Source organism: Pocillopora damicornis, chromosome 4, assembly GCF_964200805.1.
Source record: "Pocillopora damicornis chromosome 4, jaPocDami1.2, whole genome shotgun sequence".
In the NCBI taxonomy this organism is placed as follows: Eukaryota; Metazoa; Cnidaria; class Anthozoa; order Scleractinia; family Pocilloporidae; genus Pocillopora; species Pocillopora damicornis.
In genome coordinates this window covers 21,984,187-21,997,678 of record NC_142673.1, presented here as the reverse complement: position 1 = coordinate 21,997,678, position 13,492 = coordinate 21,984,187, and the positions used below count along the sequence as shown (strand labels likewise).

General features: G+C 37.4%; 2 protein-coding genes and 1 long non-coding RNA gene across 10 annotated transcripts in view; 1 reads left to right on the top strand and 2 right to left on the bottom strand.

The window, feature by feature from the left end:
* Window positions 1–7,212, bottom strand: part of LOC113673768 (potassium channel subfamily T member 1) — a 29,700-nt gene extending 22,488 nt beyond the window's left edge. For 3 of the 8 annotated variants that reach the window (XM_089202534.1, XM_027190210.2, XM_089202537.1), the window contains exon 1: window positions 1,654–1,822. In XM_089202534.1, the coding sequence (XP_089058660.1) occupies window positions 1,654–1,736 (83 nt within the window). In that variant the 5' untranslated portion in view covers window positions 1,737–1,822. Of the gene's footprint in view, window positions 1–1,653; window positions 1,837–6,144; window positions 6,445–6,997 lie in introns of those variants that run through there. The other 5 variants (XM_027190206.2, XM_027190207.2, XM_089202536.1 and 2 more) reach the window with 4 other exon arrangements.
* On the top strand, window positions 1,311–10,645 carry LOC149047263 (uncharacterized). Its single transcript, XR_016185500.1, has 2 exons — window positions 1,311–1,900; window positions 8,952–10,645. It is a non-coding gene; the product is annotated as an uncharacterized LOC149047263 (long non-coding RNA).
* Window positions 8,415–11,961, bottom strand: LOC113673747 (calcium homeostasis modulator protein 6). Its single transcript, XM_027190181.2, has 3 exons — window positions 11,541–11,961; window positions 9,945–10,254; window positions 8,415–9,403 (listed from the first exon to the last, which is right to left on the bottom strand). Exons 1-3 carry the CDS (start codon window positions 11,660–11,662, stop codon window positions 8,993–8,995), a joined length of 843 nt encoding a protein of 280 aa, XP_027045982.2. The 5' UTR covers window positions 11,663–11,961; the 3' UTR covers window positions 8,415–8,992.
* Between the last annotated feature and the right edge of the window lie 1,531 nt (window positions 11,962–13,492).

Genomic DNA, 13,492 nt, shown 5'->3' with positions numbered 1-13,492 from the left:
TAGCGTCGCATGCAGCACTCAAAAATGAATTTTATCACCAAACTTGAAAATTCGGCTGCGTAAATTTTTGTTCAGAATAAACGACCGAAAAATGGTTGGCTTAAGTAATCAATTTGGTCACAAAAATGAATTACTGATCATAGGATTCTCAACTTTTCTCCAGGCAACCGATATATTGATTCTCCGCATCAACACGATAATGTTAAGATAACATTACTCGAGGATGACTGCATACGGGTATGAGTCATAATTTATTTTAGCCCTTCAAACTTTGTTTTTAAATTGATCGATATCTAAAATTTTCGTTAGTTTGGAGAAGATCGCAAGTGGTGAGAACTACATTATTCATCATGTTGAGTCTGGGCTTTAAATGTAGTTTTCTCCTTAGTCTAGGCAAATTAAACCATCAGAGCCATTATAGAGAACTCGAATATCGAACTGTTTTTGACTTAAGCAGGTGCGAGGAAGGTGGCTCAAGATGTTAACTTATAGAATTGAGGTTTTTGCTTTCAGCTAATTTTAATTGTTTTCTTTCTCTATTTATGGTCACCGTTCTAATGACTCGTCTTCGTTGATAAAAATAAACAAAATAAACAGCTCCGAAATTTCGTTATAATCGAAGAGGAAAGCTCCAGTCTGGGAAAAAATTATCTCAGAGTACAAGGTGCTGCCACATTCCTGTTGGAAAAAGGACAACCACGACAAAGTTTACGTCGTTCAGGCAGAACTACGAAAAGATACCTCCTTGAAAGCATTGTTGACTATGTTAATTTTGTGAAAACATTAAACTCATAATCAGATGCGAACCAATTTTGACAAATTGCATGGCGTCGCCAAGTTATTTGAGCTTTGAAACGAGTAAAAAACTAAACCGAAGGAATAGCGTTCTGCGTTTAACAAAAAATTATCATTTCATGTTTAATTAACGTTCTCTTCGTAAGCTTCTTTGTATGGTGTTACATCCGTGGCACTTGTCACAATAAATTTTCTTCTCGCGTCAATAAAACGCACACGGGATATATATTATTGGAAATTCAGAAGCAGCGAGCGCCTGGGACATTGGTTAAAAAAGAAGCTGTCGGTAGGAATTCAGGTTTATGATGATTAAGACGAAAAAAATAATAACTAAGTTGCAAGGAGGCAATTTATAGTAGCATACACGGCCATTTGATCTGTAGTTTATGGCGCCAAGCGGTGAAACCAGTTGTTCTCGAACATTATGAGATGTGCGTGTGATGAAAGAAATAAAATCAACTAGAATTTTGGGTCAAAAATTACATGCATGAATGACTAGATAACACATGGTCGTGTTGCTGCGAGACAAATCAATAATGAAATAAGCTTTCGCAATGTCTTATGCCGATCTCTGAACCCCTGATAAGCCTATCTCTGAAAGCTGCCGTAACGTTGGAGTGAAATGGCGATATCTTGAAGTGGAATCGATCCAATTCACTGCTCGCTTGTTTTCAAAGAAGAGATTCCTGTGTTAAGTGAGAGTCAACTTATGTTATTTTGTTATGATCCTGTTTTTCACACGAAGTACAATGCATGTTACCGATCTTACTAAAACAGCAATCCACGTACGTAGCATCCACCATCTACGTACATGTTTTGTATAATCAAAATATGGATGTTGCACGAAGACTACGATACCTTGTTGAGCCAGGATGAGGAGGTGGAAGCAAAACAGGAACACCATCAGAACTTTGGCGATTCGGCGTGTTTCCGTTTGCCATTACAAATGGTTAATATATACCGAAACAACAGGGAGACTTCCAAGCTAGCATATATTATTGATCACTGCACAGTCAATATGATATTCGAAGGATTTCCAGCGGTTGTGACGCTTCCTTTTGTCAATTCAACCAATTGCAGCACGTGGGAATCGACGATAGAGCAGGTGATTGTTGTCTTTTCTTTCGTTTTAGAATGGATCATGCATTTGTTGCAATTTTTAATCAAGCTTGTAAATGAAGTTTGTTCGGAAATGACTTTCTGTCTGGGTTAATTTTTGATAAGGAATGAAGGTTTTTTCGGAAGATGAAACTTCCGCGATGTTAGCGGTCGTGGTGACAATCGTATCGATTCATCAAGGGAACCAGCATAGGGGCTTTTACAGAAAAAAAACTAAATGTTGTTAAGTCAAAAATTTTCCTCGCTTTTCCTCGCTCAGATTGTCTAGACGTAACAGTGAAAGCGAGACAATCTTTTGAGTTAAGACAAGTGAATATTCTGAGTCCATCAAGCTTTGGTTATTGACGAAGGCGTTGGTAATTGTTTCATAATGAGACAGGTATAAAGGAGGATCAAGTTTAAAAATTATCATATCTTATTTTCATCGCTGATCGACCACAAAAGTGATATCTCCACTTCATGCACCTACAAGTTTAATGCGTTAGACAATAAAACAATAAGCGATTTTGTCTTTCGGCGTCGACAACATGCTGCAATAATAGACAAATTACCACCTCTGAATATCTTAAAATCAATTCCGATAAAGTTTCAAAAGCTTTTAAACCTATGGATCAACTTGCACGATCAATGGGCTTGATTGTGTGGACCAAACGTACATTACTTTCGCTCAATTCCACAAGAAATGTTTTCAAAGCTTGAGGAAGCCATTATTACTTGGCCACCAAGACTCTTCATAATGACATATTTCATGAAATGAATATTCAATAATAATTTGTGGCAAAGAATCAAGTGATCGCTAATAAGAGAGGTATTATCACATCACTTATAAGCTATAAACAACTGAATATATTGAAATATTTTATGAAGTATTCTGTAATATAAATATTTTATAATTCTTTGGGCAGAGGATCGGATGATCGCTGATATAAGAGGAATTATCACATTACTTATATACTCTAAACAACTATTAGTCGATGAAACATCGTGAGTGGATATCGTAATTGGAGTCGTAAGCAGAGTCGTAAGCTCGAGGTGAATGGGAGTCGGAGGAGTAAAAACGGCCCCATACTCCTCTGATTCTTCCGATTCGGCATTTGATCGAACCCTTGAACCAGTAAACAACAAGATTGTTGAAGTTGCAAGCAAGAGTGGAAGAACCAGGCAATCACTATAGAAGTTTTTAAGCCTTAAAAGTGCATACGGTTTCATTAATCTAAGTTAAACGTGGTTATAGGTGACGGAGTTATAAACGGATTCACTACTGTTCTTCGATATCGTCGGTTTGATTTTAACCAGGTTTGGTTACTCTGCACTTCTGTCATCACGACTTCGGCTGAGTCGGCCAGCAGTGAAAATCAACCTCAATTATTTTCAAACAGGAAGCTTTCGACACTAAGTTAATATTAGCCTGAGAGGTTTGGTTTCATGTGAAGTGCTTGTCTGATGTGGACTCAAAATCAGAATCAGTTCGACAATCTGGAAAAGCTTCTCGCGTCAGAGTTTCTGATTAGTTGCTAATTACGCGGACATTTTGGAACTCAAGATCGACTACTCAAAGAAAAAAGATGGAGAACCAGAAATGATCGACCTCGTCCCAAGACCTTGTAAAGGTGCGACACGCTACCTTTCGTGACGTAGTGTAATGTGGCGTGAAATGCATCGCTTGACTTTTGCGCGGTAATGAAGTAGATCACCTGTGGCGGATCCAGACTTTAAGCTAAGGGGGGGACCGATTTTTTTGTCGCTTGCCCTGTCAGCTTTTTCTCCTTCTGCGATTCTTTTTTTTTTTTTTTTTTTACCCAAAATAAGGGAGGGGGGGACCCGGGCCTCTTGGGCCCCTCCCCTACATCCGCCACTGATCACGACTGGCTTTATTCTCGCACCTAAGACTGTATGTACACCGGCAGTAATTACACTGAACGTAAGTCGCAGTTCTATTCAGTGCCCCCAGAAAAGCGCTCCTCTGAGGTCCTCTGAACACCTGCTCCGTTAGAAGGATGTCAAATGTATTTTGTTTCTGCTCTGAATGCGTTACACCATTGTTGCGCACTGACAAAACATTTGATTTGTAGCATCGTCGTGGTCGTTAAGATCCACGAGATTGTGAAAATAAAGGAGTATACTTTTTTAATTTGATGGAGGCACAAAGAAAGCAGTCTCTATAAAGTCCATTGAAGTAGTTCGGCGGGGTTTCTGACTAAAAATCAATTTTGGCTTTTGACAAGCAGAGCAGGACACAAAAAGTCACAGAGTGGTGCAAAATTTCTTTCTCGGCTCACTCGAAACAGCGGTACCCAAGGCAGTCAGAAAACAGAACCAATTAAATTTATTAAAGACATGATTTAAAGGCTGAAATTTAAGCTTTCAAAAAATAGAATAGTCAAGTCTCAAGTCTCTGGGATCGATCTGATCATCTCCAATTGGTTGGAAATACTCAATACGGTAACTTGTCCAAGTAAAATCTGTCTTTTTGGTAAGAAAAAATTTAAAAACGTTTTGGGGAACTGTTTATATCTTCGCTAGTTCACGAGCAACACACGTATTAACAAGTTCGTGAGCAAACCAGTCGAAAATAATTATGCTTTTTTTCGGCTGGAAATCCTAAAAAAAGGAGATAATCATTACCAGCTATTTTGCTACATCTCGGTGATTCTGCTTTTTGCGTCTGATTGTTTCGAAAGTAGACAACAGCGACCGAACTCTTTAGTTTACAAGCTGTGTTGGTCTGTATTAGACAGAACCCCTTAAAGAGAGATAAGATATTGAAAAAAAATCCGCAACCGAATAGTTAATGGTAATAAGAATACACATTTGATAGGGAGGGAATCAAAATAAACATTTTGACATAAGGTGTCAAAAGTTTCTTAAATTGTATGAACTCCTAAAGTGACTTTTTCTTTGACCAAAATTTAAATAAATATTTAAAATATTGCCTGCAGTAAAAATTTATTGAGAAAAGTCAAGATAATGTTAAGTCTTCTCACCTCAAGTATAATCCTATTTTCAAAAATATTCAATCAAAGAAGTAGGAATGGTTAACTTATTTTGAAGTGTTGTCAACACCATAAAATTGTCAAACAAACTGTCGCCCTCTTTCAAGCGATTGTATTCTCTTCAGAAGTAGCAATTATTCACAAAATATTATGCATATTGACAATTTTCTACGGTGACTGGCGTCTCGCTGTTTTGAATTTGAATTTTGGACTCGGAATAATTTTCTTGTTCGTTTACCGTGATAAAAATCACATAAATTTGTTGCTGAATAAAACGTCGAAAAAGTCAAATTTGATGAAAATTTTAAAAAAGGTGGGATGAACACTAAATCTCATTTTAAATGTTAACTACGCCCTCCACTGTATAGAATGTCGTTAATATAGTCGCTACGCTCGCATTTTCAAGACATCCTTTCCCGCCCGCTGTTCGCAAGGCATGTTTTCTCCGGCATTGCGCGCAGGACACTTCACAGTGGAATGATTTGAATTATCTTTTTTTTTATCATTAACAACCTTGCAAGTCGGTGACATGGTGCTTCACACAGCTATCTACTAAAAAAACTTTTGTCATGTCAAATGTATACGGGAGGACATGCAACGAGTTCTGTGGTAGTCATTTGCATAAAAAGGATTTAGCATAAAATATTGGAGATTTGTCCAAGGAAAAGAATCGACGCACATTTGGCTCACTGAATGAATACCCGGACAAAAAAAATTTGCTGTTTCAAACAATTCAAGAGTGCCAGCTTTAATTTCTCAAAATGAACAATTAAAAAATCAATAGTGCGATAGCACCAAGCGCTGGTTGAGTAAATCGTACGCCGGTCCTGGAAAACAACCTAACATATAGGTTATAACATTGTATTAACACCCGTGTAAGACATTTTAACCATGAAAATCGAGCTAAAAGTTGAAAATATAGACTGATCTATTGCATAATGCCTTTGAGTAAACAGAGCTAATACGTGTCGAGCAAAACTGGCGTCCCTGATCGTTTTCACTTGAGCTGAAACTCACGCGTTTTGACACTCTGAAACCCAATGATCAGATCAAAAGGAAAGCTATGATAAAAATATTTTCAAATTGAACAGCAGTAATACTTCGCTTGATTTAAAGCGAGATTAGAAAATGTTTGACTGCAATACAAAGTATCTCTAAGCAATAACCGCAAATGACAGCACGCGCCTGAGGGAAACGAAACATGTACAGACAGAGTGTGGTTAAAGTCGCTTCATACCTAGTTTCGCTGTCCGTTGGAGTAAGTAGATCTCGGAATATGGATCTTCTTGGAGCTGCAGATTCACTATGAGAGCGCTTCTGTCGCCCTAGCTCAGCAGGTGTAGGATCCATTATTGTGTCGCAGAGCAACTTGTCGTCTTTATTGCAATTTTCGGTTTTGGATGTTTCAGTTAAGTTTGACGCGCGCCCTCACAACGCATGCTCTAACCTCGACAAGTTCGCTACGACACCTGTTATCTGTTGATTGAGTATTTGGCATTGTATCACCTTGTTCTGGTGCGTCCTCCTCGACCTTTTCATATTTTTTTGTAGTCTTCTAATAAATGTACGCCTTTCATTTTTTAAACCATTACCTCAAATTATAGTTTGATTGCTCGTTAGAAGCTGTATGGGGGTTACAAATTCTGTAGCTAAATGATGCCAATTAGAATGGAAAATTAAAAGTAAAACCTTAGAAAGCCACCGACTTTGTCAACAATATTGAATCTACAACGACACCAGCTATATTTCATCGATCCTGGAAAGTTTCTTCGGAGGTTGAAGAAAGGAAAATATGAAATTCTTTCGAAGCAATCGGATGTTGAAAATCATCGCGAACTCCTTTCAGCAGCTGCCCGCTTCCAATGAAATAAACAAGCTATTTTCATTTACTTGGCAGGAATATCATTACTTGGAAAAAATTGCATATTACGCTGAGTTGAGATTTCAAAATAGGAAGAGAATTCTAATTGCATAATTTACAACATTTTAGGTATTTTACAGAGCAATTTCTGCTCTAATTCAAAAACAATTCAGAGTTTTATAGAAATTAGTCGTTTAATAAGACTCTGAAGTATGGAATGTTTACTCACTTGGTTGTCATTCTTCGTGTGGTCACGATGTCCGGGATTTTTTTTTTTAACTTGGCATCAATTTGATTTGGGAGAAACCACTTCAGATAGGCAACGCCGTTCTTCCACCTCAAGACACTGTACAAAAATCGAAGCGATGCTGTCGATATTAGTCGCTACTCTCTAGTGTATTGATTTCACCTATACTGATCACAAATTCATTTACGCAAGGTACTTCTAAAGATCCAATTTTCAGCTTTGAATTTGACACCTCACCAGATGAATAATTTCTTTTGAAAATTATCTCATTCAGGATTAGGTGTACTCTTTTAGGATTCGTCGAGAAATTTCAAAGTTGTAAAATGAGGTGGGGCTGAATATGTCGAAAAGTTTTAAAGAAAAATGTAATCAAGTAAATAATTGAGTATATTGAAACCAACTGCTACTTACTAAATTGCTAAATTTTCATTTTTTATTAGGTTCCTTTTGTTGTTATTTTCTTACTTCAGGATAGAATATGGGCTTTCCTGAGGGTTTAGGGAATTTTATTTTTGTCACAAAAAAAAATACTCCGAAAGAAAATTGTCGCTTGAAATTTCTATTTCTGCCGCCATTGAAGGCCAACGTTTTCACAAATCGTTTCAGGCCCATCTTTGTGGTCAGAAGTAATTTTATTTGCAGTTTCTCCAGACAGAGCTCATAAATATATGATGCGTCTTCTAATTTTCATCAGTCGACCTTTAGCTGTAAAAAAATTTGTTTTATTTTTGACTCTCACCCAAAAAACTATCACATCGTATTGTTCGATAACAGTAACAAATATTCAATATATTCTTTTAAACCACTGTAAAAGTCATGAGTTTCTACAAAGGAGCCCCTTGAGTTCTTTGATTGCGTTTTGAAAATATCGAAAGTCACGACTAGGTGTTCTTCAGCTAAGGAACAGCTGCTCCGAATGCCACCTCAAAGGGAAGGTTTTTTTTCATGTTTTTTACTCTTCCAAACGGAATTTATCAAAATCTCAAATCAGTTGGTAATATCTTGTGTCAACTTCCGCCGGATTGTGAATTGGTACTGTTGCTTCTTAAGTATTTTAATAAATAATGATGAATGAAGCAATAACCATATACCTATGAACCATATTGAGAAACAATGGATTTCTTGAACTACCGGAGCTAGTCTGGAAACGTTAAGTTTTTCAGCAGTTTTATTAGAACCCTATCGGGTAACAATGTGCTCTTCTCTGAAGACTCGGTTCGAAATGACTGACAAGGAGAGGTTTTTTTTTGCTCGCGTGTTTGATTTTACGTAGTTTTAATATTTCATTTCCCGCACTGATATACTGGCATATACCATGAGTGGTCTGGAAACGAAAGGCAACTCTGGGTAATTTCTATCTGTCATCTAAACACGTGCATCCGACGGAACTCATCGCAACTTATAATTTATCATCTAGTTTATTATCGTTGATGGAAAATTCAATTATACTGGTGCTTTTGTTTTCACAACTGATGGTCTTTTTATGTTTTCTCTCTCCCTTAGTAAATTCTATTATTTATGGGAATACTAGGTGTTTTTTTTCACACATTACAACATTTTATTAAATAATTTACTGATGTACAATCTAAGATAATTTCGGGGAAATAAACTAGCGTGTAAGTTTCAGTCCTCACATGTTATGGCGAACAAGCCAAGAATCTATCCCGCAAAACAGCAGTTTTTCACTCTGGAAAACAATGACTGTAAAGCGTAAATAAATCTTAAAACGACCTTCTACAGTTTTATCATCCCTCGGGAGTAGTTTCAATAGAAAAGTGGAATGTGGTCTAATACTTCACCTGTCTCAAAAACTCGTCACCCTTTGAACCAATCAGATGCAAAGTTAAACCAGTCTTGACTTGGTCACCCGCTTATTTGCTGTTATGATAACTTGATGTTAGCTTTTAAATGATTTAAAGCTCACTTTATTTTTTAGCGCAAGTTTCATCAGGAGAATTAGCAAATCGTTCACATGCATTACAAGTGAGTGGAGTCCATGAGCTGAAGCTCAGCGTCATCATCATCAATATTCAATCGATTGTATCGTCCGTTTCGGTTATCAGACTGATTGGCAGCCGTCAGCGCCTCCTTAGCCCTGTGAAACGTGTCTCGCACATCTCTATGTGTCTTTATTTGGAACGCGTCATTAATCCTCTTTTTCGTATCTTCCTCAACCGCTATGTACAGTCTCTCGCGGAACAAACGTCCAAGTACCTCTTTCTCGAGCTCGTCGTAGTCGTCATTGTTCGGAAGTACTTCGTCTTCGAAGCAACATCTCCGAATGCAAATGAGACCGAGCGAAAACAGAGTGGCCGCGATTAGGATGCCAAAACCAAGGATCTGGGACTGCATGTGAACTTTAAGGAGAGACCGCTGATCGTGTAGTGTCTAAGGGAGCAACAAACATAGTAACATAATTGAATTACCTTAAAATGGAACAGGGACATAGAAAGGCAGTTTGGGGGCAAGAACTGTTGCAAAAAGTCAGAGTTTCGTCACTGCCTTCTAAATCAAGTTTTCGGTGATTGACTTCCCGTGCAAAAATTTCTATTTTTCTGTCGATAATAAGTCTACCACTGAAGTGAATTTCTGTTAGAAACACCGAAAATGCCATGGTTTAAAAAATAGATGAAATACTTCAAATGATTTGCATTTCCATTCACGCAGTGTCGTTATTTGGGAAAGAATAATAATGAAAAGGACTGTTATCAGTGCGACTGACTGACGTTTTGACAAACCTGAGCGTAAGCCATTATCAGAATCGAGTGACTTGACTGATCACTTAACAGAGATGACTGAGGTCACCAAGGTTGTCAAAAGATCAATCACCGTCGATGACACCAGTCTACCTCCATTCCAGCAACTGCACTACGCGATCAACTGAATGAGAGCAAAACTACTCTAATAATCACTGAAAGCTCTTTCTTACCTTTGAAATATCACTCTCTCTAGGATTTCTGTGGCACGACTCATTTGGCGAGCCAACAGTTAAACACACGAAGAAGTCCCCTTTCAACAGAGCGATGGTTATGTAGGCCATGGGAGCGAGAAACGGTTGGAAAAGTTTAGTTAGAGACTTCATTCGGTTGTTACACCTCTCCTTGACATCTGGCATTCTGCTGGTCTTCAAAATAGATTGCCAAAAGCCCCCGCTCATCATGAAACCGAGGCCCAGGAGGAACAGGGCGGGACCCACCATCATAACGAGGCTGTACATGAAGTAACTCGTACAAGGACATCTGTCACGAGAAACATATCAACATTGTCAACAAGTTTCTTGAAAACATGCTCCAAACAAAGTTGTTGTAAGCAACGGTTTTCTGCATCTCAAGAAATGCTTGTGTTCCTTTGGCGGAACTTGTGATGCACTATTTCAGACACAAAGTGAATTCCGTATTTTCGACGTTTTCCTAAAATTCACGCTGTCAACTCGAAATTTACACATGTATTCAGTTGACGTTTTGTAACTGAAAACTTAGCTAATCTGAAAGAGAAAATTTCAGGCGCACTAAAACTTAAATAAGTATCTCTCTCAGTATCTCTCAGTCGAATGAAACCACTCAAACAAAGGTAACAATTCTGGAGAGAGAGAGAAAGAGATTTATTAAAGGAAAAATTAAATTAAGGAAATCGAATCCACTGTTTTTTTACATTTAAAAATCATTGTGAGAGTAGTGCGTCATCATAACTTTCACCCAGATTCTTATGAGAAAGACTTGATAAATAAACAATACATTGGCTCTACAGTATAGCATACTGTCCAAACTCTAAAATGTAACGACATTAAACAGCCCTCTTAAATCACCGCTGCTAAAAAGTATGAAAAAGAAGCTTTTTTCGTGTGTAAATTTTCGAGTATGTATGTGTTTTTCTTTTATTTTACCACTTATCAATTATTATGCACTAGGTTTGTGGTTTTTAAAATTGAGATTGAAATACACGAAGCAAAATTGACCACACAAAATCTTGTTTAGTTAATTTGTACTTAGTTCAGATGAGCACAAAACAAATACTTGTCCTTGTCCTCATATGGCGTAGACCGAATTTCACCTCGTGGAATTCTTAACATTTTTTACAATTCTTTTCTTATCAGAATTATGTTGAAATTCAACAGCAGACAGCCTTTTTGTTCCTAAAAAGTAAATTTATTAAGACAAAGGCCAGCTGTAAAATTCAATTCTGGATGCCTTTATGTTTAAATGTTATCGAGAAAAAACGGGAAAATAATATCAAAATATGAAATGATACGGCTAAACATTTTGCTATATTCTCTCCGGATGAGCTACCTTTTGGCTGAATTCTTCCGGATAATTTACTTTCCACTCTCTCTGTAGGGAAAGTTGTTCACAAGTGATTAGTTATTTACGAACAAAATTTGACGGCTTTAGGAGTTGGCTGAGAATTGACTCCTTTTGTTCAATGGAAACGAAGATCATGAAAAATCACGCGAACATGAGAATATTCGACGTCGTTTGGGGAAAATTTGTTGTCCAAGAAAAATAAAATCTTTAAAGAGACCACTTACCTGAGAAATTGGGTTCTAATAAACTCCTCGAATCCATAAATAATCATCAGAATGATGGAATTCTGAAAAGGTCCTTTCGAGTATTTGTAACGTCTTTCAAGTATTTCAAGAAATTGCTCCATTTTCGCTCTGGCTCTCAAGCGAAACCTTTGTTGCCTGAGCTAATCGACGGACGAATGTGACTTGCAAACTAAAACGTGATTTGATCAGATTCCCTCGTTCAGCCTATAAAACAGCTGTGAATATTGATCACTCTTTGTTAAGCTTGTTATCTTCAGTTTTATGAACTGAATGTATTGTTTTGAGGTTTTTTTTTTAATCTCGATTTTCCTTTTCTCTCTATAGGCTGCGAAACCAACCGCAGGAAAATTGCTCGAGCTAAAAGTTGACGATCGTTGGAGGGCTACCAATGAAATGTCATGAATCATTTATATCTTTGTCATTTGTACTGACGGAGACAAGCCAATGAAAATGAAAATTTATGAAGTGGGTATATTTATGTGACTGTCAGTATGAAAATCGATGTAAAGATGCGTTCAAGCTACAAATATTTGGATTAGGGATTCTTTTGGAGAAACACCTACAGAATACGAGTAAAGAATCGATCCTTGCAGTTGTGAACACTAGTGAACTAGTAGTTGAAATAAGACCTGAAAAAAAATTAAGCCCGTACGGGTTTTGAACCCATGACCTTTGCGATACCAGGCCTGAATTTTTTTTCAGGCCTTATTTCAATTACTAGTTCAGTAGTGTTCATAACTGACTGCGAGGATCGATTCTATATTCGTTTCTTCAACCGCTCTGCACACATATGATTTTCATATGTTTACAGCCATTATTCACCTAAAAAATAGTTATCAAACTGTCTCTGAACAATAAATCATTGCAAAGAAGCTTCCCTTCATCACTGGACTTTCCAAGGAATAGAGACTTCTTCAACTAAAATCTATTCATGTCTATTGAACAACCCTTACGGCTTTGCTTCGAGATATTGGTAATTGTGAAGAGCCCCCTAAGAAACCCCGTTGGCCGACTGTCGGCCGACAGATAACCAACAGGCCACCAACAAGCTGCCAATACTGGCGATATATTCGAGCAGAAAAGGAAAAACAAACTTTGATTGTACTTTGTGTATACTTTTAAATGTTGAAGCTACTCTGCATACCTGCATACCTCCCTGGATTACCTAGTCATGAGAGATTTTCATATCAAGCTGAGTCTAGGACATTACTGAAGTAACTATGAAGGGACTCTACAGATTTTTTAAAATTATTTTAAGAGGATTGAAGTAAACCAGAGAAGGCATCATACGATGAACACAGATGTTGAACTGAGTAACAGTTACACTCTACTCTCAAGATTTAATATAGTGGTAAAACAGGAAATGCCCGTTGTCAAATTTAACCCCGCCCACCTCTGTCTCTTTCTTTCGTTTCCAGTTCCCTTTCTACGCCAATCTCTCCTCGCCATAATAACCATCACACAGTCTTTGTAATGCTGAAATTTCTAAGTACTTTAGATAGCACATCGTGAAAAGTAAAAACTGATAATGCTAAATCTTATCCCGCGTCAATCTTGTTTCCAAGACAAGGCCTAAGGCAGTGAAATGAACTTTCAGTCTTAAAACTGATTTTCCTCCTTAATCCTGACATTTTTCAGCCATTCCATTACTTTTTCCCCTCTTGTATTGGCCTGTCTCTCTCCATTGTCTCTATCTCTGATTTCTTTAATTTTTATTAAAATTTGTCATTTTTACCCTAACTAAACATTTTATATTGGCATTTAGGAGAGCAAAAACAACTTTAACATATGAAGAAGGAGGGCATTGGGGTTTTCAGTTGTGCCAAAAAAACTACGGTTTTGGTGTTCATTGCGGTTTGTGGATTTTAGCATTTGATTTTCGGCTTTCAGTCCGTAAAAGTCACTAATGGGTTGTCCGATTTGGTACACGA

Coding starts and splice junctions, on each gene's coding strand:
- LOC113673747 (XM_027190181.2), bottom strand. CDS start 11,662: ATGGAGCAATTTCTTGAAATACTTGAAAGACGTTACAAATACTCGAAA. Junction 10,255..11,540: donor ATTAGAACCCAATTTCTCAG/GTAAGTGGTCTC, acceptor TTCTCGTGACAG/ATGTCCTTGTACGAGTTACT. Junction 9,404..9,944: donor GAGAGAGTGATATTTCAAAG/GTAAGAAAGAGC, acceptor TTGCTCCCTTAG/ACACTACACGATCAGCGGTC.